This window comes from Pelophylax lessonae (assembly GCF_965119305.1).
Source record: "Pelophylax lessonae genome assembly, chromosome: 7".
Classification (NCBI taxonomy): domain Eukaryota; kingdom Metazoa; phylum Chordata; class Amphibia; order Anura; family Ranidae; genus Pelophylax; species Pelophylax lessonae.
In genome coordinates this window covers 49,817,766-49,835,240 of record NC_138774.1, presented here as the reverse complement: position 1 = coordinate 49,835,240, position 17,475 = coordinate 49,817,766, and the positions used below count along the sequence as shown (strand labels likewise).

General features: G+C 40.5%; 2 protein-coding genes across 2 annotated transcripts in view; both read right to left on the bottom strand.

The window, feature by feature from the left end:
• LOC309560280 (antigen-presenting glycoprotein CD1d2-like) overlaps positions 1 to 8,338 on the bottom strand; it is a 28,568-nt gene extending 20,230 nt beyond the window's left edge. Inside the window, exons 1-2 of the mRNA XM_082263878.1 lie at positions 8,084 to 8,338; positions 5,469 to 5,741 (exon numbers count right to left, since the gene is read on the bottom strand). Of these exons, the coding sequence (XP_082120004.1) occupies positions 5,469 to 5,741; positions 8,084 to 8,288 (478 nt within the window). The 5' untranslated portion in view covers positions 8,289 to 8,338. The remainder of the gene's footprint in view (positions 1 to 5,468; positions 5,742 to 8,083) is intronic.
• LOC309560277 (antigen-presenting glycoprotein CD1d-like) overlaps positions 1 to 17,475 on the bottom strand; it is a 293,187-nt gene that overhangs the window by 265,761 nt on the left and 9,951 nt on the right. The gene's annotated exons all lie outside the window — the stretch shown is intronic.

The window sequence follows — 17,475 nt, the reverse complement described above, 5'->3', positions numbered from 1 at the left end:
ATATGACATACTTAAGAGTACATCTGTCATGAGAGAAACACTACCATTTTTAGTCTTCTTTTGAAAATGCTAGTTGTTTGGATTTATTTCTTCTCAGCCATGGACTCAGAACAATTACTTGGCAGATTAAAGTCATAATACCTTATCCATGAATTTTTTCAGGTTAGTGTTAAAGCCAAAGTATCAGCATGACAGTTGGTCAAATGGTAAGAGAGGCCAGCAAAAGAAGCCTGCATATATCCACCATGTCAGGTTTTCTTTCAAATTATACACCTGTAAAAACATATTTTTATCTTTGACTTGCTGGGGAGATAAGGTTCTCTGAAAAAAGATACTATGCCCAACAAACATGGAACCTCAATTGATCCTCTCGGTGCTGATGGTTAGAGGAGCACATGGCATGGGGTCAGAAATGTGTGCCAAATGCCTTCTTTTGAGATCTTTGTAGACTCAGCATTGGATAAGGGTTAGAAATTGCTCATAGGTTTTTATGTGTTTCTTAGGGTCCTATTACAAAGTGTTTATATACAGGTTAAATATTTTTTGTAATTATTCATCTACAGATTCACCGTCTCTAGATGTCCTGGTGACCAATTTAACTGGAGCTAAAAAAGTGAGAAGAAAATCCAAAATTTTGATTTATTTTCATAGTCCTGATACAGTATGGTGAGTAAACGTTGTTAGGGATGATCGAACGGTTCGGGTCGACAATCAGTTCAACCCGAAAATTGGCTGTTCGAAAATCGGCCGAATTCCAAACTTTTTGCAGTAAAAGTTCGGAATTCGGCCACCAGAACCGCCCAAAATGCAATGGGACAGGAACTGGGCTTTAAAAGCCCGTGATTGGCCCAGAAACATCAGTAAAAGCAGATTGGAGTGACTAGGGGTTCAAGAGGCCAATCAGGAGTGAATACGCCCCCCATACGCCCCCCAGTATATAACATATCCCCGCCAAATCTCTAGCACTGTAATAGAGAGGTTGTGCAATAGAGTGGAAGTATTTCTGTTACTCCTGCTGCTCCAGTGTCATTTTGCAATTATTAGTGTGAGTAACGGGATATGCAGTGTAGTTAGGGTACTATATACCACTATAGTTAGATTCAATAATCTAGTTTCTGTAGGGAAAGTTTTAGTGTCAGGGTGACCGTAGTGTAGTTTAGGGTGAACTGACTCTGCTATGCCAGGGTGACCGAACTCTTCCATGTCAGGGTGACCATAATGTAGATATATATATATATAATCAAAAAACACCATTTTGAAGCCCTAAAACACAATAAATGCCCCTAAAAAGTGCCTAGGGTTCTGGATCATGCCCCAGGGACTATTTTACACACAAAAAAAAGTTCTTAAAAATTGTCGTTTTTGATAGAGATATATATATATATAAATATATGTGTGTCTATATACATATATGGAATCAAAAAACACAATTTTGAAGCCCTAAAAACCCAATAAATGCCCCTAAAAAGTGCTTAGGGTTCTGGGTCATGCACCAGGGACTATTAATCACACAAAAAAAGTTCTTAAAAATTGTCATTTTTGATAGAGAGCCAATTATTGAAAAAATTATTGAAAAAAAAAAAAGAGATTTCTTTGGATTTAGTGTCTGGGGGGTCTAAAAGGTGTACCTGTGAAGTTTCAGCTCTGTAGCATGTCCAGAACCAGAAAAAAAGATAATTTTTCCTTCAATTTCAGTAGCGCAGGGATGGTGTTACCCTCCTTTCACACCTGGGTGTTTTTGTTTTTAAGGCGTTTATTGGGTGTTTTTTGGGCGTCTTTGGAGGCAGGCATGACATCTCAACTTCTGTATAGGGGTATATACACACACACACACACACACACATATATATATATATATATATATATACACATACACACATATAGGTGTGAAATGGTTCACAAATAAACATATCCAGGTGTTAGAATGGCCAAATCTAATCCAATCGAGAATCTTTGGAAAGAACTGAAAACTGCTGTTCACAAACGCTCTCCATCCAACTTCACTGAACTCGAGCTGTTTTGCAAGGAGGAATGGGCAAAAATTTCAGTCTCTCGATGTGCAAAACTGATAGAGACATACCCCAAGCGACTTACGGCTGTAATCGCAGCAAAAGGTGGCGCTACAAATTATTCACTTAAGGGGACTGAATCATTTTGTACGCCCAATTTTTGAGTTTTTTATTTGTTAAAAAATTTGAAATATCCAATAAATTTCGTTCCACTTCATGATTGTGTCCCACTTGTTGTTGATTCTTCACAAAAAATTACAGTTTTATATCTTTATGTTTGAGCCTGAAAAGTGGCAAAAGGTCACAAAGTTCAAGGGGGGGCGAATACTTTTGCAAGGCACTGTATATACACACATATATTTATATATATATATCTCTACCAAAAACACCAATTTTTAAGAACTTTTTTTTGTGTGAAAAATAGTCCCTGGGGCATGACCCAGAACCCTAGGCACTTTTTAGGGGCATTTATTGGGTTTTAGGGCTTCAAAATGGTGTTTTTTGATTCTATATATATATATATATATATATATATATATATATATACATACACACACACACACACACACACACACACACATATACATATATATATATATATATATATATATATATATATATATATATATATATATATATATATATATATACACCCCTATACAGAAGTTCTGATGTCATGCCTGCCTCCAAAGACTCCCAGAAAATGCCCAATACACGCCTGAAACAAAAACGCCCAAATTCTAAGAAAAAATATATTTTTTTTTCTGGTTCTGGACATGCTACAGAGCTGAAACTTCACAGGTACACTTTTTAGACCCCCCAGACACTAAATCCAAAGATATCTCATTTTTTTTCAATAATTTTTTCAATAATTGGCTCTCTATCAAAAAAAGCAATTTTTAAGAACTTTTTTTGTGTGATTAATAGTCCCTTGGGCATGACCCAGAACCCTAGGCACTTTTTAGGGGCATTTATTGGGTTTTAGGGCTTCAAAATTGTGTTTTTTGATTCCAGAAGTTCGGGTCCCATTGATTTCAATGGAGTTCTGGAATCCAAACCGAACTTTCGGGAAATTCGGGTGTTCTGGTCAAACCGAACTTTTCAAAAGTTCGATCATCCCTAAACGTTGTTACTCTAATACAGGAAGTACCTGTATCCCATGAGAGTGTCTATTTGAGGGTGACCATATAGAGTGGATTGTGGACCTGTATGGCGGATATACTACACATATAACAAACCCGCAGTAGCTGGCTTATAATCTGACCAGAAACTCCATCTGGTAAGTCAGTTTGGGGTGAGTGGTGGAAGCAGCACACAGGGTGGTTTTTGGCACACACCTTTCATAGAAGATTTATCACACATAAATGTATCTGCATTTTGTTGGACTTTAATTGGGGCTTTCAGGAATATTAATGAACGGATATCACTTATGAATTTTGTCGACTGTTTTAAACACTTATTTATTCCATTGGATTTTTGCACGTATATGAATTGTTGTTGCTTTTACAGTGGGTACAGTGGAAAGTATTCAGACCCCCTTAAATTTTTCACTCTTTGTTATATTGCAGCCATTTGCTAAAATCATTTAAGTTCATTCTTCTTCCTCATGAATGTACACATAACACCCCATACTGACAGAAAAACATAGAATTGTTGACATTGTTGCAGATTTATTAAAAAAGAAAAACTGAAATATCACATGGTCCTAAGTATTCAGACCCTTTGCTCAGTATTTAGTAGAAGCCCCCTTTTGATCTAATACAGCCAGGAGTCTTTTTGGGAAAGATGCAACAAGTCTTTCACACCTGGATTTGGGGATCCTCTGCCATTCCTCCTTGCAGATCCTCTCCAGTTCTGTCAGGTTGGATGGTAAACGTTGGTGGACAGCCATTTTTAGGTCTCTCCAGAGATGCTCAATTGGGTTTAAGTCAGGGCTCTGGCTGGGCCATTCAAGAACAGTCACAGTGTTGTTGTGAAGCCACTCCTTCGTTATTTTAGCTGTGTGCTTAGGGTCATTGTCTTGTTGGAAGGTAAACCTTCGGCCCAGTCTGAGGTCCAGAGCACTCTGGAGAAGGTTTTTGTCCAGGATATCCCTGTACTTGGCCGCATTCATCTTTCCCTCGATTGCAACCAGTCGTCCTGTCCCTGCAGCTGAAAAACACCCCCACAGCATGATGCTGCCACCACCATGCTTCACTGTTGGGACTATATTGGACAGGTGATGAGCAGTGCCTGGTTTTCTCCACACATACCGCTTAGAATTAAGGCCAAAAAGTTCTATTTTGGTCTCATCAGACCAGATAATCTTATTTCTCACCATCTTGGAGTCCTTCAGGTGTTTTTTAGCAAACTCCATGGGGACTTTCATGTGTCTTACACTGAGGAGAGGCTTCCGTCGGGCCACTCTGCCATAAAGCCCCGACTGGTGGAGGGCTGCAGTGATGGTTGACTTTCTACAACTTTCTCCCATCTCCTGACTGCATCTCTGGAGCTCAGCCACAGTGATCTTTGGGTTCTTCTTTACCTCTCTCACCAAGGCTCTTTTCCCCCGATAGCTCAGTTTGGCCGGACGGCCAGCTCTAGGAAGGGTTCTGGTCATCCCAAACGTCTTCCATTTGAGGATTATGGAGGCCACTGTGCTCTTAGGAACCTTAAGTGCAGCAGAAATCTTTTTGTAACCTTGGCCAGATCTGTGCCTTGCCACAATTCTTTCTCTGAGCTCTTCAGGCAGTTCCTTTTGACCTCATGATTCTCATTTGCTCTGACATGCATTGTGATCTGGAAGGTCTTATATAGACAGGTGTGTGGCTTTCCTAATCAAGTCCAATCAGTATAATCAAACACAGCTGGACTCAAATGAAGGTGTAGAACCATCTCAAGGATGATCAGAAGAAATGGAAAGCACCTGAGTTAAATATATGAGTGTCACAGCAAAGGGTCTGAATACTTAGGACCATGTGATATTTCAGTTTTTCTTTTTTAATAAATCTGCAACAATGTCAACAATTCTGTGTTTTTCTGTCAGTATGGGGTGCTATGTGTACATTCATGAGGAAGAAGAATGAACCTAAATGATTTTAGCAAATGGCTGCAATATAAAAAAGAGTGAAACATTTAAGGGGGTCTGAAGACTTTCCGTACCCACTGTATATGTTTTTTATTTATGATATTTTGAAAAGGATTTTTATTACTTCAATTTTTGCACAGATTTTTATATAATTTTTGATAGGGTTATATTTGTCAATATAATCATTACACTTGCAGTTTTGGGTGAGAGTTTTTAGGATACTATAACATTGTAAGGTATTTTTGCGCTTATTTCACATTTTTTTCATTCACTAATACAGGAAGTGTTTTTTTAAACAATATCACCAGGGGAAAGTACAGAAAAAGAAACCTGAGAAGGTAAAATATATTACATTTTTGTTTTTCAGGTAAGAATACGTTGTTGGTACTTACTCTTCCTTGAATATGCTTCCTTCCCCGCAGTTAAAAATGTAAGGGCCAGGGTGTGGCATTGGAGATTCAGTAAGGTAATAATGGTCAGTCTTGTGACTTCCTCATTCTGCATGATCCTCTGTACATCCTGAGAGTAACGGGATTTGCCAGCGACCCACACTCCCTCTTCAGCATTTATGGACACCAGATCTTCTCCATCCAGAGCCACTTTAAAATCCTTACGGTCATTAAAGAATGAGGAACATTCCACCCAGCACTGGAATAAGACGTCACCTGAGGTGGATTGATTCCCAGTTAAAATAAGTAGAACATTTTTACACTTTTGAATGTCACACATTGATGTAGCTCTATGTGTTGAGGACAGGTTCCTACCCAAGATATAGTTAAACCCTTTACCAAACTGCTGAGTATTTCTTTTTCATAAAATACTGTTATTACTTGTTTTTCCTTTGTTACATCTCATTGTTGCTGTTCTCCGACCTCTTTCATCCACTTCCTGTCTAATGCTTCATTAGCTACACATCGTTGCTCTAGACCAGCTTCCTGATAGTGACAACAGTGGACCAATGCACAATGTGTGTCCGCACAGGGGTGTGTGTAACAGGTTGACAACAGAGGAGCACAACTGGGCGACAGTTGTCATACTGTAACAGGAAGTGCCTGAACAAGGACCTCCAAGGCGGGATCACCAGGAATTATTTTAATACAAGCTGCAGATTTAAAAACACTCAAAAAAACTTTTGAAATGACATTAACATTTTAAGTCTTATGAAATTTTAGTAATTTGGGTTTAGATTTACTTTTTCCTTATGTAGAGTTTTGGTGAGAGCCATTTGACCTGAAAGAAGGTTGCTGCTGCAAAACAATAATAGCTTCCCTTTAAATGTACCCTCGGCTTGTGCATTTTACAGCTACCTGCTTCCTGCTCAGAACTGCATCTCTACATCCTGAAAAAAAGTCCTCCAGCATCAATTTCCTTTGAGGCTTTGAGATGTCATGTGGTCAAATGTTGAGTACTGCAAAGTAAATTAAAGCGGTAGTATACTCATTTTTGTGACTTTTACCTACAGGTAAGCCCATATTAAGGCCTATAATAAGGCTTACCTGTAGCTACAATTAATATCTCTTAAACCTGCACGGTTTAGGAGATATTTGCCCTGCATGCAGCCACTGACGCTAGCAGGGCATGCGCTCTGAAGGTCCGGCGGAGTTCCATGCCGGGCACTTGCCGGAAAATGACTTCTGCGCACATGCGTAGGAGTGACATCATCGCGGCTCCGGCCACTCACAGCGCCGTGGCTGCTGAACCCGGAAGAGACGCAGAGGGAGCATGTCAGCTCCCACAGCAGTGTCCGGGGGTCCGTGTCGGGGCTTCGTTTTAAGGTAAGTATTTCATAATGAGCTAGTATATGATGCATACTAGCTCATTATGCCTTTGTCTTGCAGGGTTTTTTTTTTTCAGTATACAACTGCTTTAAAGCTGGAAGACATTAAAAAAGGTGCGTCACGGTGAACCAAGTACTTCATGAACACCCATCTTTTATTATGGTCACCAATTAATGCAGCAATGTTGCACACTTTGCATGGTACTCATTTCTTTAGCCCACAGATATTCTTCCCTAGCTTTTGGTTATGTTTAGCTTTGCAGGCCAAAGGTTCCCAGTCCTCTGCAGAAGAAGGACCAGTGTCATTTGAAACCATCAATGAAATCCCACTTTACTGAGTTCTGGGCATTTAAATAGACACTGTCACCTGCCTATTTAGTGAATAGTGATACAGTGGGAAGAAGGTTTACCTTCCAACATGACAATGACCAAAATCACACAGCAGAAATGACCACACAGTAGTTGAAGGAGAAAAAGGTGAATGTCTTTGCATGGCTTAGTCAGAGCCCAGACATAAACCCCATTGAAAATCTGTGGAATGACTTGAAGACTGCAGTCCACAAGTAGTCACCATCAAATTTAACTGAACTTGAACAGTTCTGCAAAGAAGAGTGGGCAAATATTGCAAAGTCTAGATGTGCAAAGTTAGTAGAGACATATTCCAACAGACCTAAGGCTGTAAATAAAGCAAAAGGTGTTTCAACAAAATACTGACACAAGGGGGTGATCTTTTTTCAACTCAGTGATTCTGTTTTTGTTTTTTTTTCTGATATGTTGGTGTTCTATCTCTCACTTGGATGTTATAAGTTGCACTGAGTAAATACAGCTGGATAGAAAAAACTGTGTCTGTCTTCATCTCAGGCTGCAAAGCAACACAATTTAATTATTTTAAAGGGGGTGATTCTTTCATATACCCACTATAACTCTTCCCTCCAGAAAGGTATAGTTGCCTATCCAGCACTATTTGCTGGGTAAGATCTATTATTGGAGCCGATCTGGATGAATGGGGTCTTTGCACCTCCCAGAAGATAGCGTTCAGACCTGATAATTTGGCTGCTTAGGCTAGAGAACTGTCAAACTGGCAATGGCCTTGATTGAATGGTCAGAGAGGTGAGGGAGCCCTGATTATTTAGAGTTACTGTCTCTATATCCAGAAGCTCCTCGTATTTTTTGTTGAATGCCTAAAATATATTAATTACAATCTATTTCTATTACAATATACTGTATTACCTTTAATCCCAACTTTCTTAATTACGTTTTCTATATGGTTTTTGAAATTTGCTATGTAACGTTTTAACAACATATTGCAAGTCTTCCATTCAGTGTCCGTCAGGCTCTTCTTTGACCAGCTTTGCTTGAATTCGATTAGCCTCGAATCATTGTAGGCTGCCAGTGTCTCAATGTCTTCCACCTCCAGGGAGCCCCAGAAGGTCATTACTTGATCACTTGAGTAAAATGAATTCTGTTTGGCTCTTATCCTAATAGATCCTGGGGAAAGAAAATTAAGTTACGTCTGAGTATGTCTCTCACATAGATGACTGATGAATTAGTCAAATTCAATCCCTGCCATTGTAACGCCAAATAACAACTTGGATTGCTTGGCATGGATTTAAATTGGTCACAGCAAACCTTTATTTAACAACCATTAAAATTTTAAAAAAATACCAGTAAACAGGTAACATGTACCAACATATAGGCAAGTTTTTCCAGGATAGATTCATTGGGTGTACACTAACAAATGTCCTTTTTTTATTTTTTAATTTTTTATAATATGTTTATTATTTTCATTAAAACACTTACAAAACTTTCAAAAAGAATACATAAATCATATACCTCTGCCCACCCCTTTCCTCCCCCGTCTCAACCCCTCTTCCTCACCTTTTTATTCCTTTTATTATTTTCTCTCTGGTGCAATGACTTATACCTTTAGTTTCATGCTCTCAGGGTCCCATTATTTCTGCATATTTCCTTGTTTTTTTTTAAACTCAATCCAGCATTTCCAACTACTGAGTTTTTCAGTTTTCCTACCTGTCACTACAGCACGGTTCCATTTTATATCTATATTCCACTCTACTCCAGCTAATTTTGGGACTCTAGCTAGTGTCGTGGGATTACACTTTTAGCTGCATTCAACAGATGTGGAGTCATAGTATTTTGTTTTATTGAATTCTCTATTTCATGGAATACGCAGATCCATGGATCTTCAGGGATATCTAGGTTTATGATCTCATTCTTGTATTAACTGTCTTTATTGTTGTGCAGCCCCAACATATGTGGACCATGTTTCCTACAGAGTAGCAACCTCTCCAATAGTTTGGGGCTTTTCCTGGTTTATACTTATAGATTTTATCTGGAGTTATTTACCATCTAGCAAGGCATTTATAATTTAAATCTATGTTGTTAGTATCAACCGCAGAGCTGTGTACCAATTTCAAAATGTTTCTTATTTGTTGCTCTTTAAATGTGCTCCCAATTCCTTTTCCTAGCTTTTGATGAATGGCAATCTTTCCATTCCAGCTAGCGTCAACAGAATTTTATAAATTCGGGATATACCATTTCTATTGCTTTTAGATGTACACGGTTGTTCTATTGGTAATTAGAGATGGCCTTGCGGTTCGCGGCAAATTTTGCTTGTTCGCCACTTGCCAATTTTGCGAACACATGGCGTTGTTCGCGGCAGCCATATTAGTTTACATTGGGGAGAACTTTGACCCATGACACAGCCGTCAGGTGGAACGGGACAGCCAATTGAAACATTTCAGCACATGGACATGCCCCCTACCCTATAAATAGACCTGAGCTGTCGGCCATTTAACATTCTGCTTTTTGTCAGTGTAGGGAAAGGTCTGCTGTGTTCATGAGGTAGAGATTGCCAGACACAAATAGCTCTGTTAATATCCACAAAAGTCCTTTTCAGGGCTGGTATTTCGGTATAGGTCTACTACAGTCTCTTTTGAGTTTAGGGACAGGTATCCAGTCTGTGCTTTAGGGGCAAATAGAGATCGGCAGCAGTGACACAAATCGCTCTGTTAATGTCCACAAAAGTCATTTAAATGGCTGCAATTTTTTTGGTATTGGTGTGCAGTGCACTATATAGAGGGGGGGGAGGGGGGAAGGGGGGTAATCCACGGTATAACATACTTTGTAGAAAGCATATTATAGTGGATTAGTATTGTGCACTGTGCAGCATTGTGACAGGTGTGGTGACTGAGCCTTGCTGCAGCAATACTACAAACAGTGACAAAAGCACTTTTAATGTATTATAACTGGTGTGATAGATCAGTGGCACCCCCAATACCACATATTGAAGTGGGGTGTTCTCTGAGTATACTTTTACAAGTGTATTTGTGTCCTGCAACAATATTGCCTCTTTTGCTGTGTTAACTCTGCTACACACAGTGCCAAACTCACTGGCCAATTTTTTGAACAACTGGTGTGATAGACCAGTGGTCCCCTAATACCACATATTGAAGTGGGGTGTTATTTAATAGTATACTTTTCTAAGATTGTATTTTAGTCCTGCAAAAATTTTTGCCTCTCTTGCTGTGTTAACTGTGCTAAACACAGTGACAACTATTGATGGACGAACATAGGCCGGGGCGGTTCGCGAACGCCAGCCGCAAATTTTCTTAAAAGTCTGCGAACCACGAGTTCGGGGCGGGCCCCATTGACTTTAATGGGAGGCGAACTTTAAAAACCTTTAGGTCATATTTGCAGCCACAATAGAAGTACTAGCTGTGCACAAATAGTCCCAGCACATGGACAATGTCATAACAGAAGTATTGCAATTGAAAAAGTTGCCCTCAATTTTTTTTTTTTTTTTTTACAGCAAAAAATATATATTTCTTTTTTTCATAAATCAGCCAGAACTGACAGCAGCCGGTGAATACATTGTCTTATACATATAGGGTCCATTCACACATCTGTAAAATGGGTCCGCATTCATTCCACAATTTGGCGGAACCTTTACAGACCCATTGTTTTTCATTTCCAGTCTGAAAAATTAGGCATTCACAGAATAAAGAAGTAAGTGTCGGCCATTCCAGGCCCCAAAAATTAGCCCACATGCATTTACCTGACAGCTAAGAACGTAGTATTCTGTGGCTGAAGGTACATTAGGCATTCACATGTAAACAGAAGTAAGTGTCGGCCATAAAAGGCCCCAAAAATTAGCCCACATGGGTTTAACTGACAGCAAAGAACTTTGTTTTTGATGGCTAGAGGTACAGTAGGAGTTCACAGTATACAGAAGTAAGTGGCGGCCTGTATAGGCTCCAAAAATTAGCTCACATGGTTTGAACTGACAGCAAAGAATGTAGTATATGATGGCTAGAGGTACAGTAGGCATTCAGAGTACACAGAACGGTAAGTGTCGGCATGTATAGGCTGCAAAAATTAGCTCACATGGGTTAAACTGACAGCAAAGAACGTAGTATATAATGGCTAGAGGTACAGTAGGCGTTCACAGTATACACAAGTAACTGGCGACCTGTATAGGCTCCAAAAATTAGCTCACATGGGTTGAACTGACAGCAAAGAACTTCGCTTTTGATGGCTAGAGGTACAGTAGGCATTCACAGTATACAGAAGTAAGTGGCGGCCTGTATAGGCCGCAAAAATTAGCTCACATTGGTTTAACTGACAGCAAAGAACTTAGTATTTGATGGCTAGAGGTACAGTAGGCGTTCACAGTCTACAGAAGAAAGTGTCGACCTCTATAGGATCCAAAAATTAGCTCACATGGTTTGAACTGACAGCAAAGAATGTAGTATATGATGGCTAGAGGTACAGTTGGCATTCACAGTACACAGAACGGTAAGTGTCGGCCTGTATAGGCTGCAAAAATTAGCTCACATGGGTTGAACTGACAGCAAAGAACGTAGTATATAATGGCTAGAGGTACAGTAGGCGTTCACAGTATACACAAGTAACTGGCGACCTGTATAGGCTCCAAAAATTAGCTCACATGGGTTGAACTGACAGCAAAGAACTTCGCTTTTGATGGCTAGAGGTACAGTAGGCATTCACAGTATACAGAAGTAAGTGGCGGCCTGTATAGGCCACAAAAATTAGCTCACATGGGTTTAACTGACAGCAAAGAACTTGGTATTTGATGGCTAGAGGTACAGTAGGCGTTCACAGTCTACAGAAGAAAGTGTCGACCTCTATAGGCTCCAAAAATTAGCTCACATGGTTGGAACTGACAGCAAAGAATGTAGTATAGGATGGCTAGAGGTACGGTAGGCATTCACAGTACACAGAATGGTAAGTGTCGGCCTGTATAGGCTGCAAAAATTAGCTCACATGGGTTGAACTGACAGCAAAGAACGTAGTATATAATGGCTAGAGGTACAGTAGGCATTCACAGTATACACAAGTAAGTAGCGACCTGTATAGGCTCCAAAAATTAGCTCACATGGGTTGAACTGACAGCAAAGAACTTCGTTTTTGATGGCTAGAGGTACAGTAGGCATTCACAGTATACAGAAGTAAGTGGCGGCCTGTATAGGCCGCAAAAAATAGCTCACATGGGTTTAACTGACAGCAAAGAACTTAGTATTTGATGGCTAGAGGTACAGTAGGCGTTCACAGTCTACAGAAGAAAGTGTCGACCTCTATAGGCTCCAAAAATTAGCTCGCATGGTTTGAACTGACAGCAAAGAACTTCGTTTTTGATGGCTAGAGGTACGGTAGGCGTTCACAGTACACATAACGGTAAGTGTCGGCCTGTATAGGCTCCAAAAATTAGCTCACATGGGTTGAACTGACAGCAAAGAACTTTGTTTTTGATGGCTAAAGGTACAGTAGGTGTTCACAGTATACAGAAGTGTCGGCCTGTATAGGCTCCAAAAATTATCTCACATGGTTTTAACTTACAGCAAAGAACTTAGGTTTTGATGGCTAGAGGTACAGTAGGCATTCACAGTACACAGAACAGTAAGTGACAGCCTGTATAGGCTTCCAAAATTAGCTCACATTGGGTTGAACTGACAGCAAAGAATGTAGTACATGATGGCTAGAGGTACAGTAGGCATTCATAGTACACAGAACAGTAAGTGTCTGCCTGCATAGGCTCCAAAAATGAGCTCACATGGGTTTAACTGACAGCAAAGAACTTAGTATTTGATGGCTAGAGGTACAGTAGGCGTTCACAGTATACAGAAGAAAGTGTCGACCTGTATAGGCTCCAAAAATTAGCTCACATGGGTTTAACTGACAGCAAAGAACTTCGTTTTTGATGGCTAGAGGTACAGTAGGCGTTCACAGTATAGAGAAGTAAGTGCTGGCCTTTATAGGCTCCAAAAATTAGCTCACATGGTTTGAACTGACAGCAAAGAACTTCGTTTTTGATGGCTAGAGGTACAGTAGGCGTTCACAGTACACAGAATGGTAAGTGTCGGCCTGTATAGGCTGCAAAAATTAGCTCACATGGGTTGAACTGACAGCAAAGAACATAGTATATAATGGCTAGAGGTACAGTAGGCATTCACAGTATACACAAGTAAGTGGTGACCTGTATAGGCTCCAAAAATTAGCTCACATGGGTTGAACTGACAGCAAAGAACGTAGTATATAATGGCTAGAGGTACAGTAGGCATTCACATTATACAGAAGTAAGTGGCGGCCTGTATAGGCCGCAAAAAATAGCTCACATGGGTTTAACTGACAGCAAAGAACTTAGTATTTGATGGCTAGAGGTACAGTAGGCGTTCACAGTCTACAGAAGAAAGTGTCGACCATTTATAGGCTCCAAAAATTAGCTCACATGGTTTGAACTGACAGCAAAAAACTTCGTTTTTGATGGATAGAGGTACGGTAGGCGTTCACAGTACACATAACGGTAAGTGTCGGCCTGTATAGGCTCCAAAAATTAGCTCACATGGGTTGAACTGACAGCAAAGAACTTTGTTTTTGATGGCTAGAGGTACAGTAGGTGTTCACAGTATACAGAAGTGTCGGCCTGTATAGGCCCCAAAAATTATCTCACATGGTTTTAACTTACAGCAAAGAACTTAGGTTTTGATGGCTAGAAGTACAGTAGGCATTCACAGTACACAGAACAGTAAGTGTCAGCCTGTATAGGCTTCCAAAATTAGCTCACATTGGGTTGAACTGACAGCAAAGAATGTAGTACATGATTGCTAGAGGTACAGTAGGCATTCACAGTACACAGAACAGTAAATGTCTGCCTGCATAGGCTCCAAAAATGAGCTCACATGGTTTTAACTTACAGCAAAGAACTTAGGTTTTGATGGCTAGAGGTACAGTAGGCATTCACAGTACACAGAACAGTAAGTGTCGGCCTGCATAGGCTCCAAAAATGAGCTCACATGGGTTTAACTGACAGCAAAGAACTTCGTTTTTGATGGCTAGAGGTACGGTAGGCGTTCACAGTACACATAACTGTAAGTGTCGGCCTGTATAGGCTCCAAAAATTAGCTCACATGGGTTTAACTGAAAGCAAAGAACTTCGTTTTTGATGGCTAGAGGTACGGTAGGCGTTCACAGTACACATAACTGTAAGTGTCGGCCTGTATAGGCTCCAAAAATTAGCTCACATGGGTTTAACTGACAGCAAAGAACTTCGTTTTTGATGGCTAGAGGTACAGTAGGCGTTCACAGTATAGAGAAGTAAGTGCTGGCCTTTATAGGCTCCAAAAATTAGCTCACATGGTTTGAACTGACAGCAAAGAATTACGTTTTTGATGGCTAGAGGTACAGTAGGCGTTCACAGTACACAGATCGGTAAGTGTCGGCCTATATAGGCTCCAAAAATTAGCTCACATGGTTTGAACTGACAGCAAAGAACTTCGTTTTTGATGGCTAGAGGTACAGTAGGTGTTCACAGTACACAGAATGGTAAGTGTCGGCCTGTATAGGCTGCAAAAATTAGCTCACATGGGTTGAACTGACAGCAAAGAACGTAGTATATAATGGCTAGAGGTACAGTAGGCATTCACAGTATACACAAGTAAGTGGCGACCTGTATAGGCTCCAAAAATTAGCTCACATGGGTTGAACTGACAGCAAAGAACTTTGTTTTTGATGGCTAGAGGTACAGTAGGCATTCACAGTATACAGAAGTAAGTGGCGGCCTGTATAGGCCGCAAAAAATAGCTCACATGGGTTTAACTGACAGCAAAGAACTTAGTATTTGATGGCTAGCGGTACAGTAGGCGTTCACAGTCTACAGAAGAAAGTGTCGACCTCTATAGGCTCCAAAAATTAGCTCACATGGTTTGAACTGACAGCAAAGAACTTCGTTTTTGATGGCTAGAGGTACGGTAGGCGTTCACAGTACACATAACGGTAAGTGTCGGCCTGTATAGGCTCCAAAAATTAGCTCACATGGGTTGAACTGACAGCAAAGAACTTTGTTTTTGATGGCTAGAGGTACAGTAGGTGTTCACAGTATACAGAAGTGTCGGCCTGTATAGGCTCCAAAAATTATCTCACATGGTTTTAACTTACAGCAAAGAACTTAGGTTTTGATGGCTAGAGGTACAGTAGGCATTCACAGTACACAGAACAGTAAGTGTCAGCCTGTATAGGCTTCCAAAATTAGTTCACATTGGGTTGAACTGACAGCAAAGAATGTAGTACATGATGGCTAGAGGTACAGTAGGCATTCACAGTACACAGAACAGTAAGTGTCTGCCTGCATAGGCTCCAAAAATGAGCTCACATGGGTTTAACTGACAGCAAAGAACTTTGTTTTTGATGGCTAGAGGTACAGTAGGCGTTCACAGTATAGAGAAGTAAGTGCTGGCCTGTATAGGCTCCAAAAATTAGCTCACATGGTTTGAACTGACAGCAAAGAACTTCGTTTTTGATGGCTAGAGGTACAGTAGGCGTTCACAGTACACAGAATGGTAAGTGTCGGCCTGTATAGACTGCAAAAATTAGCTCACATGGGTTGAACTGACAGCAAAGAACATAGTATATAATGGCTAGAGGTACAGTAGGCATTCACAGTATACACAAGTAAGTGGCGACCTGTATAGGCTCCAAAAATTAGCTCACATGGGTTGAACTGACAGCAAAGAACTTCGTTTTTGATGGCTAGAGGTACAGTAGGCATTCACAGTATACAGAAGTAAGTGGCGGCCTGTATAGGCCGCAAAAAATAGCTCACATGGGTTTAACTGACAGCAAAGAACTTAGTATTTGATGGCTAGAGGTACAGTAGGCGTTCACAGTCTACAGAAGAAAGTGTCGACCTCTATAGGCTCCAAAAATTAGCTCACATGGTTTGAACTGACAGCAAAGAACTTCGTTTTTGATGGCTAGAGGTACGGTAGGCGTTCACAGTACACATAACGGTAAGTGTCGGCCTGTATAGGCTCCAAAAATGAGCTCACATGGGTTGAACTGACAGCAAAGAACTTTGTTTTTGATGGCTAGAGGTACAGTAGGTGTTCACAGTATACAGAAGTGTCGGCCTGTATAGGCCCCAAAAATTATCTCACATGGTTTTAACTTACAGCAAAGAACTTAGGTTTTGATGGCTAGAGGTACAGTAGGCATTCACAGTACACAGAACAGTAAGTGTCAGCCTGTATAGGCTTCCAAAATTAGCTCACATTGGGTTGAACTGACAGCAAAGAATGTAGTACATGATGGCTAGAGGTACAGTAGACATTCACAGTACACAGAACAGTAAATGTCTCCCTGCATAGGCTCCAAAATTGAGCTCACATGGTTTTAACTTACAGCAAAGAACTTAGGTTTTGATGGCTAGAGGTACAGTAGGCTTTCACAGTACACAGAACAGTAAGTGTCGGCCTGTATAGGCTTCCAAAATTAGCTCACATTGGGTTGAACTGACAGCAAAGAATGTAGTACACGATGGCTAGAGGTACAGTAGGCATTCACAGTACACAGAACAGTAAGTGTCTGCCTGCATAGGCTCCAAAAATGAAAGCACATGGGTTTAACTGACAGCAAAGAACTTCGTTTTTGATGGCTAGAGGTACGGTAGGCGTTCACAGTACACATAACGGTAAGTGTCGGCCTGTATAGGCTCCAAAAATTAGCTCACATGGGTTGAACTGACAGCAAAGAACTTCGTTTTTGATGGCTAGAGGTACAGTAGGCGTTCACAGTATAGAGAAGTAAGTGCTGGCCTTTATAGGCTCCAAAAATTAGCTCACATGGTTTGAACTGACAGCAAAGAACTTCGTTTTTGATGGCTAGAGGTACAATAGGCGTTCACAGTACACAGATCGGTAAGTGTCGGCCTGTATAGGCTCCAAAAATTAGCTCACATGGTTTGAACTGACAGCATAGAACTTCGTTTTTGATGGCTAGAGGTACAGTAGTTGTTCACAGTACACAGAATGGTAAGTGTCGGCCTGTATAGGCTGCAAAAATTAGCTCACATGGGTTGAACTGACAGCAAAGAACGTAGTATATAATGGCTAGAGGTACAGTAGGCATTCACAGTATACACAAGTAAGTGGCGACCTGTATAGGCTCCAAAAATTAGCTCACATGGGTTGAACTGACAGCAAAGAACTTCGTTTTTGATGGCTAGAGGTACAGTAGGCATTCACAGTATACAGAAGTAAGTGGCGGCCTGTATAGGCCGCAAAAAATAGCTCACATGGGTTTAACTGACA